The sequence below is a fragment of the Vanessa tameamea genome, chromosome 3 (genome assembly GCF_037043105.1).
Source record: "Vanessa tameamea isolate UH-Manoa-2023 chromosome 3, ilVanTame1 primary haplotype, whole genome shotgun sequence".
Lineage (NCBI taxonomy): Eukaryota > Metazoa > Arthropoda > Insecta > Lepidoptera > Nymphalidae > Vanessa > Vanessa tameamea.
In genome coordinates, this window is record NC_087311.1 from 8,065,795 (window position 1) to 8,088,740 (window position 22,946).

General features: G+C 31.5%; 1 protein-coding gene across 6 annotated transcripts in view; it reads right to left on the reverse strand.

Moving 5' to 3' along the window:
* Positions 1-11,595: 11,595 nt before the first annotated feature.
* The window catches only part of Rdga (retinal degeneration A), a 110,809-nt gene continuing 99,458 nt past the window's right edge, over positions 11,596-22,946 (reverse strand). For 4 of the 6 annotated variants that reach the window (XM_026635280.2, XM_026635282.2, XM_064219088.1 and 1 more), the window contains 12 exons: positions 22,130-22,346; positions 21,756-21,948; positions 21,495-21,597; positions 20,579-20,769; positions 20,087-20,184; positions 19,622-19,747; positions 18,931-19,213; positions 17,420-17,656; positions 16,812-16,859; positions 16,580-16,643; positions 15,807-16,128; positions 11,596-15,182 (listed from right to left, as the gene is read on the reverse strand). In XM_026635280.2, coding sequence (XP_026491065.2) covers positions 15,133-15,182; positions 15,807-16,128; positions 16,580-16,643; positions 16,812-16,859; positions 17,420-17,656; positions 18,931-19,213; positions 19,622-19,747; positions 20,087-20,184; positions 20,579-20,769; positions 21,495-21,597; positions 21,756-21,948; positions 22,130-22,346 — 1,932 coding nt within the window. In that variant the 3' untranslated portion in view covers positions 11,596-15,132. Of the gene's footprint in view, positions 15,183-15,806; positions 16,129-16,579; positions 16,644-16,811; positions 16,860-17,070; positions 17,343-17,419; positions 17,657-18,930; positions 19,214-19,621; positions 19,748-20,086; positions 20,185-20,578; positions 20,770-21,494; positions 21,598-21,755; positions 21,949-22,129; positions 22,347-22,946 lie in introns of those variants that run through there. The other 2 variants (XM_026635281.2, XM_026635283.2) reach the window with 2 other exon arrangements.

Sequence of the window (22,946 nt, forward strand, 5' to 3'; positions counted from 1 at the left end):
CTTTCTCATTATATCGCGTGAGAAACTTTCGGGTAGGGATGGAAATATTTTGCAGAGATACCTATTGTAGAATTCCACGGGACGTTGTAACGCTAATATTTTAGGGCGAAGGTCAGGTTCCATTAGCTAAACAAGGCTATACCGCCCCACATTGTCTATACCGAGATTAACTTGTTTCAGCAACAAAACTTGGATAAAGGTTTGTTGAATAAAAGATTGCTTTTTACCTTCGTCATCATTTACCTGACATGTTGATAAATTAATTTAATGTACCATTCTTTGATTTAGTTAGTCCAAACTCTATGTAGATTACATTTTGAAGATAACGTAAATCAATAAATCTGTCAAAACCAACCATTTATGATTCTTAACTATTAATCAATCTTTTTAGTATAGGTCTGAATTTTGCATTTGTAAAGATAAATCTAATTTGGATGTTTCTGAGTTATAAACGAAAAGGCGCCGGATTTTGTATGTATTGAAAGTACTCAACCGAGAAAATTTTACCCCAATGATGTTTTTATTTTATTTTAAGTAAAGCCTACTTGCAAATGGATTCTCTTGTTCGAAGTGGTTACCATCTTAAGCTCCTTAGAAAATGCACCGAAAAACCACGGATTTCACGATTGTCTTTTAGCAGCTAAGTAAAAAATAGTTATACATTTTTATCTATGTCGAATCGTAATATCCATGATTTATTTTATTATAATAAATAAGTTGTAATATTGAAGAAAATATTATTTAGACAGCCTAATGCGAAGCTCATATATCAGAATTATAAGATTGTGATGCTGCCAGGCAATAAAACCATACAGGCACATTAAAATAACATCAATCAAATTATAAATAAGTAACAACAACGGTACGCAGAGCACGTCTTTAGAAAAACTATAAATAAAGTAATAAAATTGATAATGATACTATATACCTACAGGAACAATTGTTAAATATCTTATCAACAATGATTATACGAAAAAGTTATTTTAGCAGAGATAAGAAGCGTCTAAGCGAAGCGACGACTTCTGGTGTTATGCAATTTCTTTTTAAATAAGTACTCGTAATAAAAGTACAGTACCTTCGATATTATGCTAAAATCATTAAAACAATAAGACGCGATGGACATGGTTTTAATTAAAGAAAATATACATAGGTAGTATATTTTTAATACTGAAATTATGTTACATTATTTATATAAATAAAAATGAACGTTTGTCTTATACGATCCTAAACAATTTATATGATTGTAACGAAACTTTGCTAAGTTGTTCCGCGTATTGAGCCTTCACTACACTTGACTTCCGGGCCCAAAAAAGTCAACATTTTATTTTATATTTACGTTCTACGTTTTATGTCTACTCTTATTCTACACGTGCCAATCCGGGACGAGCGAATATGGGCGAGGTTTATAACAAGTAAGAATAATATAAAATTAGCTTGAAAATACACTTTTATGTTCACATATATAATCATACATATATTTATCAAAGAAATTATAAAAAAAACATAATCAGAATTAATTTATTATTGCCTAATAAAACTACATATATAAATATTTTATATATATAAATATTATAATTTGTTATATATATAGAAATTTAAAAAAAAACATAATCAGAATTAATTTATTATTGCCTAATAAAACTATATATATAAATATTTTATATATATAAATATTATAATTTGTTATATATATAATAAAATTAGTTGTCGCCCACAGCTTCGCCCGCGTTTACATAACATATATAATAACATACATAATCAGCCTGTAAATTTGCCACTGCTGGGCTAAGGCCTCCTCTCCCGTTGAGGAGAAGCTATGGAGCATATTCCACCACGCTGCTCCAATGCGGGTTGGTGGAATACACATGTGGCAGATTTTCGTTGAAATTAGACACATGCAGGTTTCCTCACGATGTTTTCCTTCACCGCCGAGCACGAGATGAATTATAAACACAAATTAAGCACATGAAAATTCAGTGGTGCCTGCCTGGGTTTGAACCCGAAATCATCGGTTAAGATGCACGCGTTCTAACCACTGGGCCATCTCGGCTCTCTCCCGCGTTTAAGGAGTTTGCTATCAAGTGTTAGGCATAAAAAGTATGTCCTTCCTTGGAGCTCAAGGTTGTTTCATACCAAATTTCATAACATTCGGTAAGAGCAACAGACAGACAGATAAACTGAGTTGCTTTCGCATTTTTTTTTTACATTTTTTCTACTCGCTTTGTGGCTTTTAGTCCAGGAAAAGGCTTTTCCATTCAATTATAATCCCTTAACGAGTCTCATTGCAATAATATCGAGGTTATCATTGTTATACATCTCCTTTAGTAATCAAGTAAAAGATTTAGTCATATGTCACGACAGTCGCCTTCAGTTCTATCGAAAAATAAATAATTTTATTTGTGCTCATTTCTAATTTTATGGTATATTTTATTGGTTTTATTAATTATTATTTATATTAATAATCATACATATAAAATATGTTATATATGATATATGTTAAAAAAAATGTATTATAATTCTCACCTCTAATTTTTGTTTATGTATGTATACATTAAGTATATTTTTAAAATATATTGTAAATAAATATCTTATTATTTATTAGTATTATTGTTTAAATATATTTAGTGCATGGTGAGACTACCTGTAAATAGTAGAACATTTGCCAAGATAAGTTTGAAATGTATTTTTTTTAAATGGGATATTGTATCTACTGTTGGTTGTCTTACTGAAAATAAAATAAATATGTAACTAGTCTTTGTAATAAAATTTCCTTAAAATCTTGTCGCATGGATGTCACGATCAAGAATAAAGAACACGAAGAAGATGAAGATAGAGAGAGGGTGGAGAAGATACAAATCTAACGATAATATGCTACTATTGGCGTGACTGATACGGCGTACAACAGTAAGACCTTTATTATTGTATCAGATTAATACTCGTCACGAAAATATACATATATATATACATACAATAAAAATAAAATATACATTTTATCTTAAATTATATCACGACAAACCGTGTCCGTGAGAAAGAACTTTTTATTGCATATTGTACATATTTTTTAATTTAATCCTGCTTCATTAATGATTAATTCAAAGATTGAGAAATTACTAATATTTTAAAATTATCGTTATCAGTTTTCTCGAAGAGATGAAATAAAAATCGTTGTATAAATAGTATAAGCGTAGCAAACAGTTATAAGCAAAGTGCCAATAAATAAAATTTGCAATAATATGGTTGAATGGATTACATTCATGCTATTTCAAATAATGCTTGCCCGTTCACGTTCTTAGGTCCGAGTTCTATTCATTGCACGAAACAGGCGATGATATAAATGAATTATTGTCACAGTTTTCTTAGCAAAATGGGTTTGTTGTGACAGAAAAATATTAAGTTGGATATATAATTCTTTGTTTTTATTTAACACTATAAAATTATTATGGTTTCTTCATGTACTTATTCATAGATTTATTTAAAAGCAGTGTCGCGTTGGTAAGTGTCTAGGAATAAGCTGTTATCGACGTTTTAGATAGTCACCCGGGGTTCGAATGTTGGTACTATTACATTGTAGTGCCTCGGGAAGTATATAAAGATTTTATTCTTGCGTCTCATCTCTTTGGCGTTGCAGGCGTGTCGACTTGCCGCCCTATCGACTAGTTCTTGAGATTAATTACCGTATCCGGAATTTATTCAGACGACTTTATTAATATTTTTTTCGAACAAAACATAATATAATTAACATTATTAAATTAATTGCTAGAAATAAATCTTTACATTTCAAATATTTGTACTATTTTCTATTATTACTTTCCTTTGAAAATGTGTGGAATTCAAATTCGTGTAGTAGGTAGTGTAGTGAAGCGAAATTCATGTAACGTAATGTAAATATTTAATTATCTAATTCCGAAATGGGTTTCCTTGGCCGCGGTTGGTACATCAGAGAAACGCACTGATTTTTATTAAATGGAATTTACTATGACTTTAATTAAATGTAAAATTATTAAAGGTATTTTTATTGAAAGTGCTATGATTGATATGATATAAAGTTAGTATTAAATAATAAAATCTGATATGAATTGACATTTTTTGACGTGGTACGTAGGTATCTCAAAAATTCTGCAATTAATTTTGAATTATGAGTCTGTTATGGTTTGATATAAGGCGCTGCTTTAACTAGCTAAAGTATTAAAGCTAATTATTAAGACGTATAAATCAATGTATACTATTGATAAATTAAATCATATAATCAGACGTGGAGTTTAAATCAAGCTATCATGGCATGATGTCGTGGTCGTGATATCAGATAAATATTAACAGTGTTCTTTCAGTGCCAGACCTTAACTAGACGTTGAGCTCTAGCTTCTCGTATTTTTCTGTTTATAGACTGAAGGTTTGAAACTATATTGCTAAAAATTTAGAAATATCCTTTCAGATGCTAGAACCGAGATGACCCAGCGGTTAGAACGTGTGGATCTTAACCGATGCTTGTATGTTTGAACCCAGGCAAGCATCACTGAATTTTCGTATGCTTCATTCATCTCGCGCTCGGCAGCGAAGGAAAACATCGTGAAAAACCTGCATGTGACTAATTTCCATGAAATTCTGCCACATGTGTATCCATCAACCCGCATCCGAGTAGCGTAATGGAATAAACCTCCTTAAAGAGAGAGGAGGTCTTAGTCCAGCCGTGGGACGTGGGATTTACAAAATAATACAGAATTAAAAAATTTTGCCTATTTACAGTATATATGAAGGAAAAAAATTTGAGCGCAATGCGACTAAAGTTTTAAAGTTTATTTTAAAAGCTTTATGTCTAATATGTAATACTCTAAAGCAAAAATGGCGAAAAATAGCTTTTACTCCAAATGTCTAAAATGTATACTGAACCGTTTTGCATTACAACCAGGTGTAGCTGTAAGGCAGTACCCGCAAATGCGATTATAGTATCTAGTAAGAATTCGTTTCAAGCTTAATATTAAAACAACTGCGGTATTAAATGACACATTAAATTAAATTAAATAATAAATATCAATTTACGAAATAAAATGGATTATGTTTAGTAACTCGAGCTAGTTTACAATCTTTATTATTTTCTTATTTATTTTAGAATTATTACAGAAAATTTTTGTTATGAAAATAAATTCAAAGAGGTGCATAAAGTTGCTACACATTTGTATACGTCGTTGGTACACGATTCTTTTTGTAAAGATCTAAAGGTACAAAATTTTCAACATCCAGTAAGAAGAATAATCTGCAAACAACAAGAAAGAATAATCTACCTAATCATTCACTGACGTCATATTGTGAAAAGCTATATACAAAATGCTGCCAACTCTCCCTTGCCGGGTATTTTTGTGAAGCGACTCCGCAATTCCGTGAAGATAAATTAATTTGATTTATTTTTACCACATTTTGTTACGAAATCACCTTCTTAGATGTTCTAAAAAATGTATACAAGCAATTATTACAAAAATTATATTCGTGCGAAATTTAACGCTTTATATTATACGATAAATTTATTAATCGGTTGATTGAAAGTATATTGTAATGAAAAAGATATCTTATCAAATACATATTATACAAAGGTTTGTTTTCACGCACAGTTGGGCTTCCTAATTGAAGATTGACAGTCTGAAGATTAGCCGTAATCGAATCAATCGAAAGTCTATCACGTTAGAGCCATGAATTAAACACGCTATCTTGACGTATTACACGTTGAATGATTGTATGGTATTGTTTTATCAAAAAAATATTTTTCCTTATATTTAACTAATAATTAGATGAAGGATATTTGTATATTAATAATTGTGTATCTACGTATTTTCAATAGAATTGTAATTACGAGTTAATCAAATTGTAATCCAACATTCTATCCAAGGTCAAGGTTGGTCGGAATTCGGCCTTTTTGTTAAATGTAATTCGACTTAAGAGTTTTTGTGTCTTAGGAACTGTACCTTTCCTTTATGTTTCATTCAATAGTATTTATATATTACTTTTGTAATATACTACACTTTTATAAAGAGATAGTTTCGTTTATTTGTTAGTTTGTTCGAAACTACTAATAGTATTACTAATTATAGTAAGTACTTCAAATACGTGTACTTTAAATTATAGTAGGCAATATAAGCTGTATATTATGTTTTATATTGTGATATACGGATCAGTTTGTCAACGTGGTCGGAAAAAAAATTGGGTTATGACGTTGTCCAAGCGAATATCGACCAAATTATATGAAATAAAACATAACAACCACATCTTCAAAATGTCTACAGAAAACATTATACATATTTAATCTTTAATATATATTTAAGTAACAGTAACCATTTAGCTTTACCTACCTAAATTTATTTGTCATACAGTTATTAAACCTTAACGACATGAAAAACATAATCCTTTGAATTTAAAGAATCTAAGTTTACCCGAGGGAATTGAAACGAGTAGGTTGTTGAATATTTAATATTTATCGTATTGACCAACATCGTTCGCCTAAGACTGAAATAGATTCTAATTTCAGTTTTAATCAATTCTACGAATTTCTTAACCTGAAACTCCAATACCAAAAATAAAATAATCCGTTCCCCTTAATATACAATATGCTTACATTGTATATATTAAATACAAATCACGACCATGTTAAGTGATGACAAGAGCTTGAACTTTTCCAGTCGAAATGGGATTCCCTTGGAAGAAAAATTAATCGGCCCTCTTATTGCGGGGTCAGCAAGATGGCGCCGGACGCGAACGTGTTAAATCTACGAACTAAGACAAAATACACTAAGATTCAAATGTGTGAACTGGCAACAACCAACAACAAATACATGGTTTGACCCTCGACGTTTCTTGCTCTTATTTATAATATTAACATTGATTGGATTATTTGAAAGCAGATAATTTGGTGGTAGGGTTCTGTGCAAGCCTGCCTGGTACCACCCAGTCATATTTGTATTGCTGTATTCCGGTTTGAAGAGTGAGTGAGCCAGTGTAACTACACGCATAAGTGACATAACATCTTAGTTCCCAAGGTTAGTGGCGCATTATGGCGTTAGATATAGTATCACAAAATATTTATGATATAATAACGATAATTACATCGAAATAGCAGAGGAAAAACTTTTATTCTTGATTATAAATAGTTTTTTGATTTTCGCTCATAATAGCATATTTTTACAAAATCACGTTTTTTGATGGAAAACTGTACTGAAGATTATAATGTCATTTTGATAAGCTGACTTTATAACAGGATTTCAATAAATAGATGTAAGCAAGTGTCACTGCGAGGAAAGTTCGTCACGAGTTAAATTGACCACAATCCCGAGCGTATCTCATCCAGCTTGTTGTTATTGTTAATTAATACCTCTTCTTCAATAATAATTATCTCCATTTCACTGTTTTAAATGAAGAATGCCTAACTATTATATTATCGAGCATTAAATCTGTTTCGTGGAAAACGATTTTTTTAATAGACAATATCGACCTTGAAACGAAACGATCGATAGCTGTCATCAATTTTTAATTTCCCATTTGGGTGTATTGTATTTTGTAGAATACAAATATTGATAAATATTAACTTTATAGAGTTTGCTTGTATTTTGTAGTGAGTTTATGTGTGTCTGTGATATCTGTGATCTACAGTAGGTATAAATTAACAAATTTTCTTTAAATTAATTTCTTCGATCTTGTTTATTTACTGAATTAGATTAAATTTTTTTCTTAAGTAAAAACTTATAAGTGTATAGTTAATTATTTCTTTTGTGTTTTTGAACTGTTATGTTTTCCTGTGTATAATTTTTACAGTGTAAAAATAATTTCAATAAAATAGATTTATTCACATATTAAATAATATAAACTATAATTTTTTGCCAAATTGAGACTATACAAATTTTGCTAGCACATTCTTGTCAAATTGCAATTCCGATCGTTTTGAGTAACAGTTTGTGGACCGGCCGAAGCAATATTACTGTGTTTGTTATAACAAGTTGTCGCCTACGGCTTTACTCGCGTTTAAGGGGTAAGTCTTCAGATGTTAGGCATAAAAAAGTAGCCTATGTCTTTTCTTGGATTTCAAACCCGCTTCATACCTAAGTTCACCAAATTCGGTTCAGTAGTTTAGCCATGAAATACAGACAGACAGAGTTACTTTCGCATTTATAAGATTAGTATAGATATACCTACTAATATAAAATAGTATATTATGTCAATCTTTTTCACATTAAAGAAACTGTTTATAAGTTCTAAAAAAACTGAATTGTTATACAAAAATAAAATAAGTACATATTAATAATGAAATAAAAAAAAAACAGTCATATAGAATAACCTAATTGAATTTTAATTCAATAAAAACGTTTAAAATAATGTCATCTACTAACATTGGTTCCCATGATACTTTGTTCGCCTTAAATTAATTTGTTTTACGGCTTTAATTAAATTGATCATCAACTGTTAACACAAACACGATAATTCATAGTAAAACAAAATGTATTTTATTATTAAAAAAAGAAGAATATTTATGCTTATACAGTTTAGTAAATTGAAGTAAAATATATAACTAAAGATTATATTATCTTTACTAACATTATAAACTGAAGAGTGAGTTTATCTGTTTAGTTGAATACGCTAATCTCAGGAACTAATAGTCCAATTTAAAAAAAAAATATTTCAATCGTATATAGTCTATTTATCGAAAAAGGCTTTAGGCTACAAAGCACCACACAACGATTAACAGGAGCGGAGTATCAATGAAAAATACAAAATCGGGGAAAAACTATTCCTTTAAAAGATTCGCAAAAATCATGTATGACATAATTGTTCCCCTTTTAAAGTTCTAAAAAAAGTCGTAGAAAACATCTACGCGCCTGTAAATATGTTATTATTAAATGTCCCAAATGGACATAAAATTAAAATAAGAGTAAAACAAAACTTAGATTTATGTATTCCATGTCAATGGCTAACAGCTCAGCTATATAATGTACTATAAAAAGGTTTTTGATTAAGTTACCTTTATTTGTAATACAACGAAACTGAGTATTGTACTTAACTACTTAATTTCTCTTTAATTTTATTTCCAAATTTACGACAACAGCTTCGTTCAATTAAAAACTAGATTCAAATTTATCTATTCCATAATACTTACTACAAGTCAAATCAATTTTGATATTTCTCTTTTTTTTCACCTAATAAATGAACGTTGTGAAATAAATTAATATACTTACCTACTTAATAATTTCTTGCTCAGCCCGAGGCCGTAGCGGGACTATAGTCTTTTATAAACCTATCTACTTACTTACTTCTATTTTGAACACACAAAAGAGATAATGTTTTAAAATTGTTTATAACGTGTTTAGAGGTTATGAAGATGTTCAAAACCATTAAAAATAATAATCATGTTGTATCATAAATTTTACGAGGGAAAGATTTAATAACATTGCAAATAAACGACGTTGGTGCTACATTGAAAACCGTTTCCAATATTATAGTCATAAACAGGAAAATAAAAGAAGCGTTAGTACATTTGAAGGGGTGCTGTAAAAAGGTTTTTACTTTTTGGATTGTATCACGGAAGTAACATGACTGCTCTTGAATGCTCTGTTAGAAAACTTTAGTTATGCTAAGTACTAATATTATAAACACAAAACAAGTACGTTTCATTTGCTTTTTCCCTTATACGATTTCCAAAAAGGCTTATATGACAAAAACACTCGTAGTAAGGAGTACATCACCATTCAACCTTTTAAGATGTATTGCTTGCCGGAGCACAGGTGAATCGTTCGTTTATTTACGCGGTGCGGCAAGAGTACGTGCGGTCGTAACCGCTTTATAAAATTATTTTTTTATCTTCTATCCTAAACTTTCATTCAGCCTGTATGATGAAATTAAATCTAGATTAAATTACTAACATTTTTATTAAAAAAGTTTTTTCAAAAAATTATCCGCTAGTAAATTACCTATTATGGAAAGATTAATTATTTTTATCATGTCTTCAAAAATTATTAGTTATATTTTCTTATATATTCTAAATAAAAATGTTTTTTTTTTCGTAATGCGCAACTGAAAAACTACTAAACCTACATACTTATATAAAACTTATTCTAAAATATGTTGTGCTTTTTGGAAGAGGTATTAGTATATAATATGGTTATATATGTTAATTTGTCTTGCAGTTTCCCTGGAATGCCGCGACAAATTTATTTAAAAAAAAAATTAGGTTTAGGTCATAAATTTACTAATGTCAATTTTACATTTCAATTAGCTTTTCACTAATAATTTTAGTATGTGACAAAGTACACGTGTTGATCTTGATTTTTTAATACAATAGCATAATCTATCAAAATTTGAAGAGACGATCCTTTCCCTTTTTTACGTAAGCTAAAGCTTTTGCAAAGAAACAAGCTGTGTCGGTTAATTGTTACAAAGGCATTGATGGGAATGATCAAAATATTTCAATAAAAACTATTTGATATATTTCTAAATAGGCCGTGAAAGGGTGTAACGAAATATATCCCTTTTTGAACCTCATTCTTTATTTTTTCAGTAATTTCTTAGAAGTAAAGAGGCGAAATTATCATATAAATATGATGTGGAGTCTTCTTACTTGGCCAAGTGTTGCCTGGTCTTCCCTCCTTGAGGTTCCCTTCCCTATCCGGGCATATCCTCACGGGTAGCATCAGCTAAAGTCAAGACCAATATGGACTAGACGGATGAAAAAGACAAGCTTAGAGTTCTTCAGTGTCTTACACTATTTTCTGATATATCTCTTTTAAATACTTTAAACTTCTCCTATAAAATTTACTTTGTTTCTTTCGCCTTGGGACGTGGGACTCATCGATACGATTCTTAAAATAAAACACAAATTTCGTTCATAATTCATTTATTGTTTGCAGTGTACTTCTTCAAATAATTTTATTTAAAATAGTGTGTTTTTTGAGTGCAAAAATAAGTATGATACAAAGAAATTAGTGCTCTCAAAATTACTTTAGTAAGTTGATTTTTAATATTTTATAAAAGTCAATAATTATCTACTAAGTTCAAAATTGATTCGGATAAAATATTATCAATACATTCTACGATATTATTGTAAGTATCTACGTCTTAAAACGTGTATTTAATAACTTTGTTCATATAAAAACCTACTAAAATAAAGTATATTTTGATTTTGAACAACAGACGCAAAATATGTTTAATACAAATGTCCAATTAGGATGTATAACAAAGAACGCATTTATTACTGATATAAAAAGTAAGAAACTCAATTATTGATCCAATTAATTTTTTTTTTAAATATATAGATTTCGTTTTAAATACAAATATGATTACGTTGTCTGTTTATTTACATACTTTTAATAAAATTAAAAACAAGACATAATTCTTTGAGTATTACGACATACTTAAATGATTAAAAGAATCACATTAATTTAGATGATAATTAATTATTTTGCTCTTGAACAATTTTGATACTGCTTCCGTAACGATTGTATAAGACGTAGATACTTTAACAAGTATTTTTACAACTACAATATTAAATTGAAATGAATTAAATTTAAAATAAGTGAAAATTTTATTCATACAAGTTCAGCCGTATATACATAGGAAAAGTGTGTCAAAACGGCATTTAATGTGTTTGTAAATAACATTTGATTAACAATTGACAATATTAAATTAAATAACATTATTTTTAAATAACACGAACTATAATAAATAAGCTGTAAGGTTTTCAACCTTAAACAAATCACAAACTAAAAATGAAATTCTCATTAATATACTTTTTTTTAATTGCCGCTTGTTTTTACTTGTACTTTGAATGGACATAACTTTTTTAAATTAAAAATTTATGATTATGTAATAATGAAATGTAGACGTAAAAAGGAAATTTAAAGTGTTTAAAATGAAAAAAAAATTACAGACTGGAATGCTGTACGTTCATGTGGTAAACATTTTTAGAGAGTAAACGTTAATAAAGATAAATTAAAAATAGTTTTATATGAAAGCACAATTTAATTTTTTCTGGTTTCGAAACATTAAGACATTGATGATAAGTAATTTTGCATAGATAATATTAACTACGAAATTTTTAAATGTATGCCCAGCTAAAGGCTTCTTATATTTTTATTTATTTTCGTACTTTTGATAATTGACAATGGTTTTAATTTTTTTTAATATTCAAATTTTTATTTTCATAACAAGACAAATGAAAAAATAGCAGCATAGTCCATGTTCTGTAGATATTGAAAAAAAAAAAATTAAATTGTGCAATCGATCAAAGTAATTTTGTATAAAAGATCCTATTTCTCCGTTTCCCTATCATATCCTCAAACTGATATTAAAACACATATTTTTTTAAAGCAACGATATATCTTAAGAATATAGCATCTGCGTGTTCTTAGGATTACTAAATCTATGAAGTATTCGACAATATACTATAACCTAGTGATATAACGTTCAATTTAAATTTCACATAAGTTAGAATTTGGTCGAGAGAGTATACTAACAACCTTAACACGACGAAGGCCTCCAATACAATATTTACACAGATGAGTTATATCTAATAAGAAAGTATCACTAATATAAATATATTATCCAATATTACTCATATAGTGTCAGCATGTGTTTAAGTGTAATATACTAAATACCTAACAAGGTTATTTCAAATTAGAATTAATACATTTATAAAAACGTTGCATTAAAAAAGATGTGTAGAAATAGGAAAATACTGCATTTTATATTAGCATGCATTAATCAAAGGAGAGATAGCTCAAAACTGCTCTTCGGTTAAAATGGTATACTTATATTCGTTTCGAAACTTTTCCTATTAAAATATGTATCATATCTTCCAAATCTATAAATTCATAAGAGTTAAATGCTTTATTTTAAAAAGAAAGAGGGATCGATAAATATTTAAGTCGAAAAGCAAATTTAACTCTCATATACGTATATACCAATAGTAAGTCTACTTCGTGGGAAGATAATTCACACATAGGAAACCCGATAACCAGACACGTGTAACTCGTATGTACTGGATAGTATGAACCTCAATAACTCTATCTACAACAACAAAGTATACTCACAAACGGCATCACGGTGTACAATCGCACTTACGATAATAAATGAACTTACTTTTTACATTAGATCAAAATTCTCACAGCTTTGTCTTTCATTGTTCGCTTATAAGCGAGTACGAGTAAATTCGTTAAACACTAAAACTATTAGGTACATCTAGTACATACGTAGAGGTATTCGATACAGTCACAATAATAAAAACAGTAATGACACTACTCGTACAAGTGACCGTAAAAATCATGTGAGGAATAAACGCGATACTGACCTTCGATAAGAAGAACTGGACCAGGACCAGAGTTTATTGCTTCAATATCGATTCAGTCGAGGCCTAGTGAGGATGGGGTCAAAGTGGAATTAATAGTCCTACATACTATATGTAGTGATGTGTAGCAGCACGGAGTATCTACATTATGACAACTCATACAATATTCGATTTTTAAAATAAGTACAGGAAACAACTACCCTAGCTACCATAAATTATTGAGTGAATGAAACACAAATTTTCTTCTCTACGATAATATAAATCAAAGTAAACATATCTTGAGATCGTATATATGTTATGATTGTATGGTATCTATGATTATATGTTATGTCACAAATGATTAAATAGAAGACACGACGCTTCTCGGCATCGTTGTACCTACGAGACGATCACAATTATTTTACAACAGTTACAACTCAACGATTCGTAAAATAGTATTAAGTTATAAGGCTCACTTAGTTCGTAATTACGTGTAAATTACACAATTACGTAACTACTAATTTAGGGCGCTTTCAAATTAGACGATTTTAATCGGACTGCTGCCGCACGTTTGATGCGCTTGATTTATGCGCGAGCGTCGTACTGCAGCCGGACGGTAACAGGGCGGGCTATATGGTTGCAGTCCGACTGTATTTTAGTTATTTCACTCAACACTTGGCTTCAGTCGAGCCACGGATTACCGCTAGACCTGCCCTTTGGCAAAAAAAATTACGCCAACATTAACTTCTGTCTATATTTTCAATTTAAGCGATTATTTTATATACCTAAACGATATAACAAAAATAACTTTTTCCACAAAAATAACACGATGCTCATCTTACTAGTGACGTGACATTCGTGATGTTGCCGTCCTGCCAACGCATGGTTATTTTTTTATGAAAAATATAACTGCCCGTGTGCAGTACGATAAACGTCTGGTCCTCGTGCGGCAGCAGCTCAACGCGAACGTATTATTAATTTGAATGCGCCCTTAGACAGAACTACGTGTTAAAAAATGGTAGTGTAATTTTTATTTACATAAGATATATCTACACAACCACACAGCCACACACTGCTATATATTTTTCGAAGTACAATTTTCAATAGTTGCTAAATACCAAAAAAAGTACTGTTTTTTTAATTTAATAATGCTTTAAATAATATTAATATAAGTTTATCTATAATATTCTTAGATATACCTAAATATAATAGTTTTCTTTTTTACTCCAGGCATCACATCGAATCTTAAAATATAATTCTAAAATGCTTTTACACTAAAGCAATTGTAAAATAGATTCAGTATTAAAGTTTAAAATATGTTTTTTTAGTTTTGGATAGTACTATTTCGTTACTTATTTATTGATATATTTATTGATTATGAAATGTCAGAGATTTTCAAATAAATCTAAAAAAAATCTAAATACTATGTCAAGTTATTATTTGGAAATCAATATATGAATACAAAAATAAAAGTAGTATTGTTCATTTAGGAAAATATTCTTAGATAATTCACATTGTATAAAATGTTAAGTGCAACAATTTAGGAAATCAGCATTTATCTATATCTTATTTGCGTTAATTTTTTTTTAAATATGCTAATTGAAGATATTTTGTTGAGTTTTGCGAAATCCTTACAATGAAGTTTTAGAAGATAACATATGTTTGTTATCGCGTAGAACTATATCACTTTCATGGAAATACCTTAAGTGTAACAGCGACTTAAATTCTCAATATCACTTTGGTATTTGAGTACATAATATTTATCGTCGATTCGATTCTTTTAGTCAACGGTCTTTGTAACTCTCCTTTTTTAATAACTTGAATGAATTTTAATAATAATTTCACACAGGCGTTTCTAGATCTTCAGATACGATTTGAAAGTGTTCCTGACCTGAAACAGAAATATTATTATAAAACCAAAAACCACACTATTTGTTATAATACGTATATATATATATATATATAAACCATGATGAAATCGTTTTGGAATCTTTTAAATGAATAGTTATGGAATTTATCCTCGAGAGCAACCTTTACCATCATTTACTTAATTTTTGTTTTAAAGAGTAGCACACAGACAAGAAGAAAGACAAAGAGTATTCTAAAAGATATTAGCCAATACTGATTTCGCCATGTCCGCAAACTTAAAATAATAGGATTTAATAATAGTTGTTTTTTCACGGTAATTACAATGTTCTGGTGAGATTTTTTTATGAAATAATTATTGACGTTGTGTTTTATATTTATTAAGTAATATGTTGAAGACGTTGGGATATTTTTATTCGCTGGTCTCATATAAATTATCGTGACAGTCAAAATGTTAATCTTATAGGACTTGCAGTGTTGCAATTTATACAGGCCGGACGGCGTAAGAAAATGATTTCTATTAGTGCCTTTCATTTCTCCATAAGAGTAGTCCTGGTAAATATAATATTACACTTTACAAATAGTGAGCTTAAAAATGTGTATTTTACATCCTCGACGTCGGCATTCGAGACAACGATGAAGTACTCACTCTCCAAGTAGGCCGCCAGGTCGTGGTCCTCGGCGCGCAGGGCGAGCAGCCGCGGCGTGAGGCCGGCGCGGTCGGGCCGCGCGAGTGCGGCGCCGCCCGCCACCAGCATGCAGCAGATGGCGCGGCGGCGGTGCGCAGCCGCCTTGTGCAGCGCCGTCTGCCCGCGCTCGGTGTCCCGCATGTCAAGGATGGCGCTGGGCGCGCACGCTATCAGGTACTTTACGATCTCCTTATTCCCGTAGCGCGCCGCAATGTGCAACGCCGTCTGCCCGCTTGCGTCGATTGACAGCAATGAGTACCCAGCCCCGTGCAGCTCTTTCATCTGCAAAGTTACCAGCTTACTGACATGGCCCGGGGCGGATCCGTTTCCGTTGCACAATCGGTCACAAAACCGGTGTGATTATAGGAAAAGAAAACTGGTATCACGATGTCTATGTGATAATATCGGTCCAGATCTGAGTGCAATACCTGCCAGGTGATCCGTTCGCTCTATCATCTTACTTTCATTGTTGATACAAAATCCGACCGAATGAATAACGGTATCAACGAAACGAACACAAATAAGGAACCGTAACTTTTAATTTTCTTTCCGATCGGTATTACCCTAAAAAACTTTGAACATTTAATTTATGAATCTATTGGACTAGCTAATCTTAAGAGCTTATAACAGTATTTGAACGAGCGAACAAATAAAGCCGATAACCCTGTCCGCTCCACCGTCGGATTATAATGGATTAGAATAACAGTAGAAATGAACTATTGTTAACGCGTACCATTTTCAAGTCACCGACTTTAGCCGCTTTGAGGAGCGCGTCCGTTGTTTTCTCCAGTAAGTTTCTGGAACAATATTGAAGTTAAATTTCCGCTCTTTTGTATGTATATAATTTTGATAAATGTTGTCAGAAACTTTAAACACAATCAACGCGTTTTACGTGATCGTGGCATGTCTGAAACTTTTAATTTTAAAATATGATACCCAGAGATAGCTACATAAACACATCTCACCTACAGCCAAACACTTCTTGATCAAGTCCAAACAGTTTTTCGTGAACGCTGCATGCAATAGAAGAGAGAAGAATAGAGTGCAGATTTAAGAACGCGGGAAGGTGGGCATAGCTTTAATTTGCTTACGGTGCGTTCTAGACTAAAGTGTAAACTACCAATTTTAAGTTTATAGGTATTATACGAATCTATTTCATTTTAAAGTGCCTTTTCGCTTTAAACCATACATAATGCATTGTATTAGCTTTGTAAAGAATATCTGTTATTTCTATTAGACGAAAAATAGTTTAACAATAATCGTATCTATTCATAGGTAATGGATGAACATACTGTCGCGGTATACTATCATCTAAATTATTTATGCTACACGCATTCATACGACGAAATTGGTGTCAAAAGTGAGCATTACTAAATTTGTAATAACAAATTATAAATGTAGCTTATATTTTATGTTATTTAACTACCAAATGACTGTTATGTTAGCATTCTATTTATAAATTTATTAAATATACAGTCCTCTTTTTTGGTTCGAGCCTAGAAGATAGGAAAGATATCGTAAGATTATTGTGTTCATAAAAGTTATCAATGGCAAAGTCTAGATTAGTACTTACGTTTTAAATCGCGCAAGAGAATCCCGACTGGGCTGTAAATCTTTGACTGGAGGACTAGTGCACAGTGGAGGCGAATGGGTATCTTGAATTGAAGGGATTCTTGGTGGCTGTGGAGAAGTTTTAGAGGGGAGAATGGATATTTTATTTGTGGAGTGAGCGCCAGGGAAGCCCGAAGGCGGTGTTTGAGGTGAAAGCAGTTCTTCTGATCCTCGCGCTGGACTCCCGAAACCAGATTCACTGTTAGAGAAAGAAGAACAGTTCGTTAAATTAGCCAACTAAATAAAATTAAAAAAAAAGATTCTAATAGCTAAACTTAAAATGATTTTGTTTTATTGCATGAATGTTGCAGGACATGATATTATGAAATCTAAAAATGTATATTCTAAATCAAATCAACTGGATTTTATAATATGATGTGATATGATCATTTAGAGTTTGCGTGGTGCGAGTTCCTAGTTTTTTGAGTTACAGTGAGCCTACATAAGGTTAGAGATTAACATTTTCGTTTGTAGAAAAGCATAAATGTATGGAAATTATATGTTTTCTATTAATCACGAGGCCATCGTCGGATATGGCCACCGTGAACACGTTCTTACAAAAGAATGCTCACGAGCAATCAAAGGTATAGTATCGGCAAAGTGATTAACTGCAAAGTTGATTCAGTTACTTCAAAATATAATGCCCAAAATATTTTACATTGGGTTTGGGCTTTGCGTCATAAAAGTATGAATATCGTTAAACGAAAACATTTTAGGTAAATTTATGTAAACTAAAATGAATTCTATTTTTGCAAAACTCATCTTCACTGTGCTCATCTAACTTGAAAATTAAAAACACGTTCTAATATTTTCAAGTTATATATGAATCATTGAGGTTAAAAAATCGCGCGTGACTCTTTCACGGAAGGTATCTCACAGTCGCTAGGGAATTACGTGAATACGCTCTCAAAACATCACATACATACTTTTAGTTTTTCCTTTGGCTTATTCAAATGTTTTGTATCGCTCTAAAATTATGTATATAAACATACCCGTCATACTACATAAATAATATTTACAAGCAAACAAATACAATTGAAAACAAAAAAATACACTTTTTGCTCATATTTAATAAATAAGATATTGTTGTACAAAAAACTTATGGAAATTATTTATAAAATAAATAGAAGTCTTCTAATTTTATTGGCAAGCTAGTTGAGTGAGAGGTATATAACATCAGGGATTATCTGTGGATGCTTGCTTACAATCAATTTTTAGACGCCTTAACAAATAGACGAAATATGATTTTTTAATTTACGAGAATTCGATAAATTAGTAATTTCCTTATTTATTTATAAAGTTTTCGTATATTGTCTATATTTCGATTATTTGTCAATTGACGTATACGTCATATGGATCATAGAGATCATGACTTTTGGTCATATGACGCCTCTCGAATCGCGCCTGAATGTATGTTGAACGAATATCAACACCACGATAAAGTTACAGTATCAAGTGGTCGCTCAACCTCACCTGGCATGAGACTCCGGAACATCCAAGGACACGCCGGCACTCGGTGTGTCTACGCTCTGTGATATGTCCAGGGAGACTGAGAGGCCAGTGGTAGTGTCGAGAGAAACGGAGGGCGCGGTGCGGTCAGGGGAGGCAGTGGTGGTGTCAGGGTGCGCTGTCGATTCCGTGTCGGGAGTCACGGGCGCCGCGTCCAAGATGTACACGTGTTCGTGGCCGATGTCAGTCGGGTAGTGGAGGTTCTCCTGCGCTTTGTCGATGCGGAAGAAGCGTTCCGCGGTCACGGCTGATAGAAAAATAATACAATAAGGTTCTAGGACGCAATATATTGGAAATAAATGCACTGAAATACATGAATTCTTCTTAATATTAAACACTTTAAAAAAAATTAAAGCTTCGAATTTGTTAGTCGTTAACTATAATAATGGGCTGGTTATGTAATTATGGACAGATATTTGTTATTAGAACGAAAAAAAAAATAGTGCAGTGGCTGGAGTAGAAATCATGACTTTGAGTTTCTTTGTAATCCGTTTATTAATACCACGCAATGTGTACAGATGAAATTAAGTCGACTATGTAATGAAACTTATTTTTTATGAACATAATTTATAGGCACTCACAACCCCCGAGCCCTGGGTACATACTAATTATTAAAAAACATAAGTATTAAAACCGAACGAAATCGTGTACTTACAGTCTACGAACCACCAATCGACGAGGTTTGAGTATGTATGAGATTCTTTGATCATATTCTGAATGAGAGTTCGCATTTGCTCCAAGTCGGCGGCCGGATTTACGTCCAAAGTGCCGATCCGTTCCGCTGGAATGATGAACATTTTTTTACAAATCGACTTCAATGGGGACGAGAGCACTCTTAAGACTTTATCTGAAGTTATCGATACTTAAAATGTCGTCAACTTATTTGAACGTTACTCTGAAATATTTCTCCTTTTACGCAGAGTGAAATAACACAATTCTTCACTCCAATTTGTCGTTGTATGTCTCAGGTGCGGTAAAAATGGAGTATAATAGAGATCTGTTCGTTCAAGACGGTGTCGATAAAAAGCGTAAGAAATTGGGTCTAAGTAAGTTTTTCTTGTGTTATAGAAGCGTGGTTGGTGTCTTGTTATTCCGGTAGTACGTAAAGCGTATTATTTACCTGTTTTTGCTAACAACTCCTTGTCGTAATGATGACGTTCGTAGTCCGCCATTGTTATGAGATTCACGGTGAGCGTAAGTTTATCGAGTGTTGTTTGTCTACAAAATATATTCGAGTCAGTTTTATGTTTAAAAACATAAACGTACGAATCGAATTTTCGCAATCACATTTTATTGAATTTACATGTTCAAAAAACATTTCAACGGATTCAAAACGTATTATTATTTTAACTATTATCGTTCAATGTCAGCCATTAAGTTAGTCAGTAATTTAAAATAATTTTATTTAATGTCGATATCAATTAGGTTTTGGTTTAAAGTAAAATATGACTTACACATAAGTATTACTGAAAGTGAAAATGAATATAACAAAATCGTTTTTTAATCATTCGACTAAAAGAACAGGATAAAAATTGTGTTATAAATATCATGATATATTATATCTTGTATGTTATATTTACTTAAGTTTTATTTTATGTATTGCGCAACTTACGGCACGAGTACTCTGCCGGGTTTCTTCTTCGCCAACATGATGGCCTGGTTCAATATACACAGTGTTATCACCGAGGGAGCGAGTCTGCACGCCTCACCGTCAACTTGCATCGGTATCACCTTGGTGGTTACGATCTTAGCAGTTTTACATTGCGTGATACAAGTCCCGTGCCCGCCCGCTTGGAGTAGAGGCTATACATACAAAAATGACATGTACATAGTTAATATCTACAGTGCCTCATTGATGAAGGTGGTATACCTTGTTATCTTATATATTAAAAGCGTAAGTCGATTTTTGTCCCAGTGATTATGGGTCGATAGCTGCACGTAGAAGATCGGTATCTGTGTTTGTGTTAGAGAGTCCACTGACTGTTAACGGTACAAAGTCCGGACATTTTGCAAGTTGATGATAATTTTGATAAGTCTAATGACATACGAATATAGGTCATCTAATCTCATTATATAATTTGATGGAATACGATATTGGCAATATTAATAACGTGCCAATCCGCTTTAATACATATATTCCGGTTTGAAGGTGTGTCTCATAAACTTGCATATCATTATTGGCAGATTGTGCAGTACATATTTTATGTTAATAAATATTTAATGTGATGAACTTATTGGTTAGATAATTTAACTGTTAACATTTCCTTATATATTTTGAATTTTCTTTGGCATATATTTTACTCGAAAAAGACAAATTTCATAGCATATTTTTAAACTTATAAAACTTAATTATAAACTTAATTATACCGAGCTATAAATTTTAACTAGATTTCATCATTTTATATGTTTAGGATTTTAATTTATATTTTTAACAAGATTATTCATCAACCAGGGAACCGAAAAATAAAGTAACACTTTACTTAGTTGAAAAGTTAAAATCACAAATTCAGTAAAATATTACGGTTTACCAATTGATAAGTTGTTAATCCCACAACTTCTATTAGACCATCTTCGGTTGAAGGCTCAGATGTACCTCCAGACTTGTTCCATGGATGAGTTCCACCCCCGTAGCTGCAACAATATAAATTAACAACTTGACTTTTATTTCAGTGGTCTAACTACATTTTTCTGTATTAATTTGATAGAATGATCGATACTGAGAACTATATTAATTCATCAATTTTATATTATAAAAATATTAAAATTGAAACCAGTGGAAATAGTCTAACCTTGGAATGTTTAAGAATACAATGGCATGCACTTTATGTTCCCTCAACACGGGCGTGTAATCCTTGCCGTCACACTCCATGGTGACGAAGTCGGCCAGACCTTTCCATTTCCGCTGCATCAAGTCCTTTCCGCCGGCAGTTCCGTAAAACAGCTTATTCCTGATCCGAGAGTTGAATTTTTCGGGATGTGCCTCTAAAAAATTACTCTCTCATAATTATGTTACAAGCAAAGAATTTTAATAAATTCAATCTTTTGGAAATAATAATTAACATGTAGGTATTTTGATTTCCTTGATTAGAGCATCTGTGGCTTCTCTCTCTCTAATTAAAAGTGTTTTACAATAATAAAAAGTTAAAGAGGCTCCGGTATTTACCTCTCGCCTCGTGAAATTCAAGAGCAATATGCGCGTCAACGCCGAAGGAGAAGTAATTATTGACGACATTGAGTGGCAGCTCCGGTTTAGCGTTGCTCGTATCTTCCCCAGAAGCCGCTTCGTTGGGCTCGACTTTTAACTGCCATCGATCCAGCAACACTGTGTCACTTTCGCCGATGTGGGCTAAGATTTTGGATATCGGCTCGTCTTCGTAACCCTTTGTACAAAATAATTTACTTATACACGTAGCATACAAAACGACGTCTAAAATATTGATATCAAAACACACGTGTATGACAACCAGTTTTTGCGAACAAAACAGAAAATGATCTCGTTAAGAACGATATAAGAAAGTCTATCTAAAAATAAATCTGCGATCGTATCTGAAGCCAAATAAATTGCAAAACATCACTCGCTTTCCCCAGGTAAATGTGAAAATATTTCTACTTTAATATTATAACATGCAGAAGCAATATATTAAATCTCTTTTATATTTTCGTATGTTAATAAATTAAAAATTAGAACCCAAATTGCCCAAAGATCAAGGGCTCGTGTATCTCTAGTCTTGTCATTATAAACAAATGTTACATAATGTTGAAAGTATGTAATATTTTCTCTATTATGAAAATATGAAATTAAAAAATATATAAGTTTAGATAATCTACAATTTACAAAAAATCAAGTTTAATAATATTTCTGATCTAAAATTAAAAGATTGTCTATATTAAAGGCTGAAAGTAGTTTTACGCTCACGTAAACTTTTTATAGAAGAAACTTTAGTTAAACGTTAATTTTATTTTTATTCAAATTCTTTCGC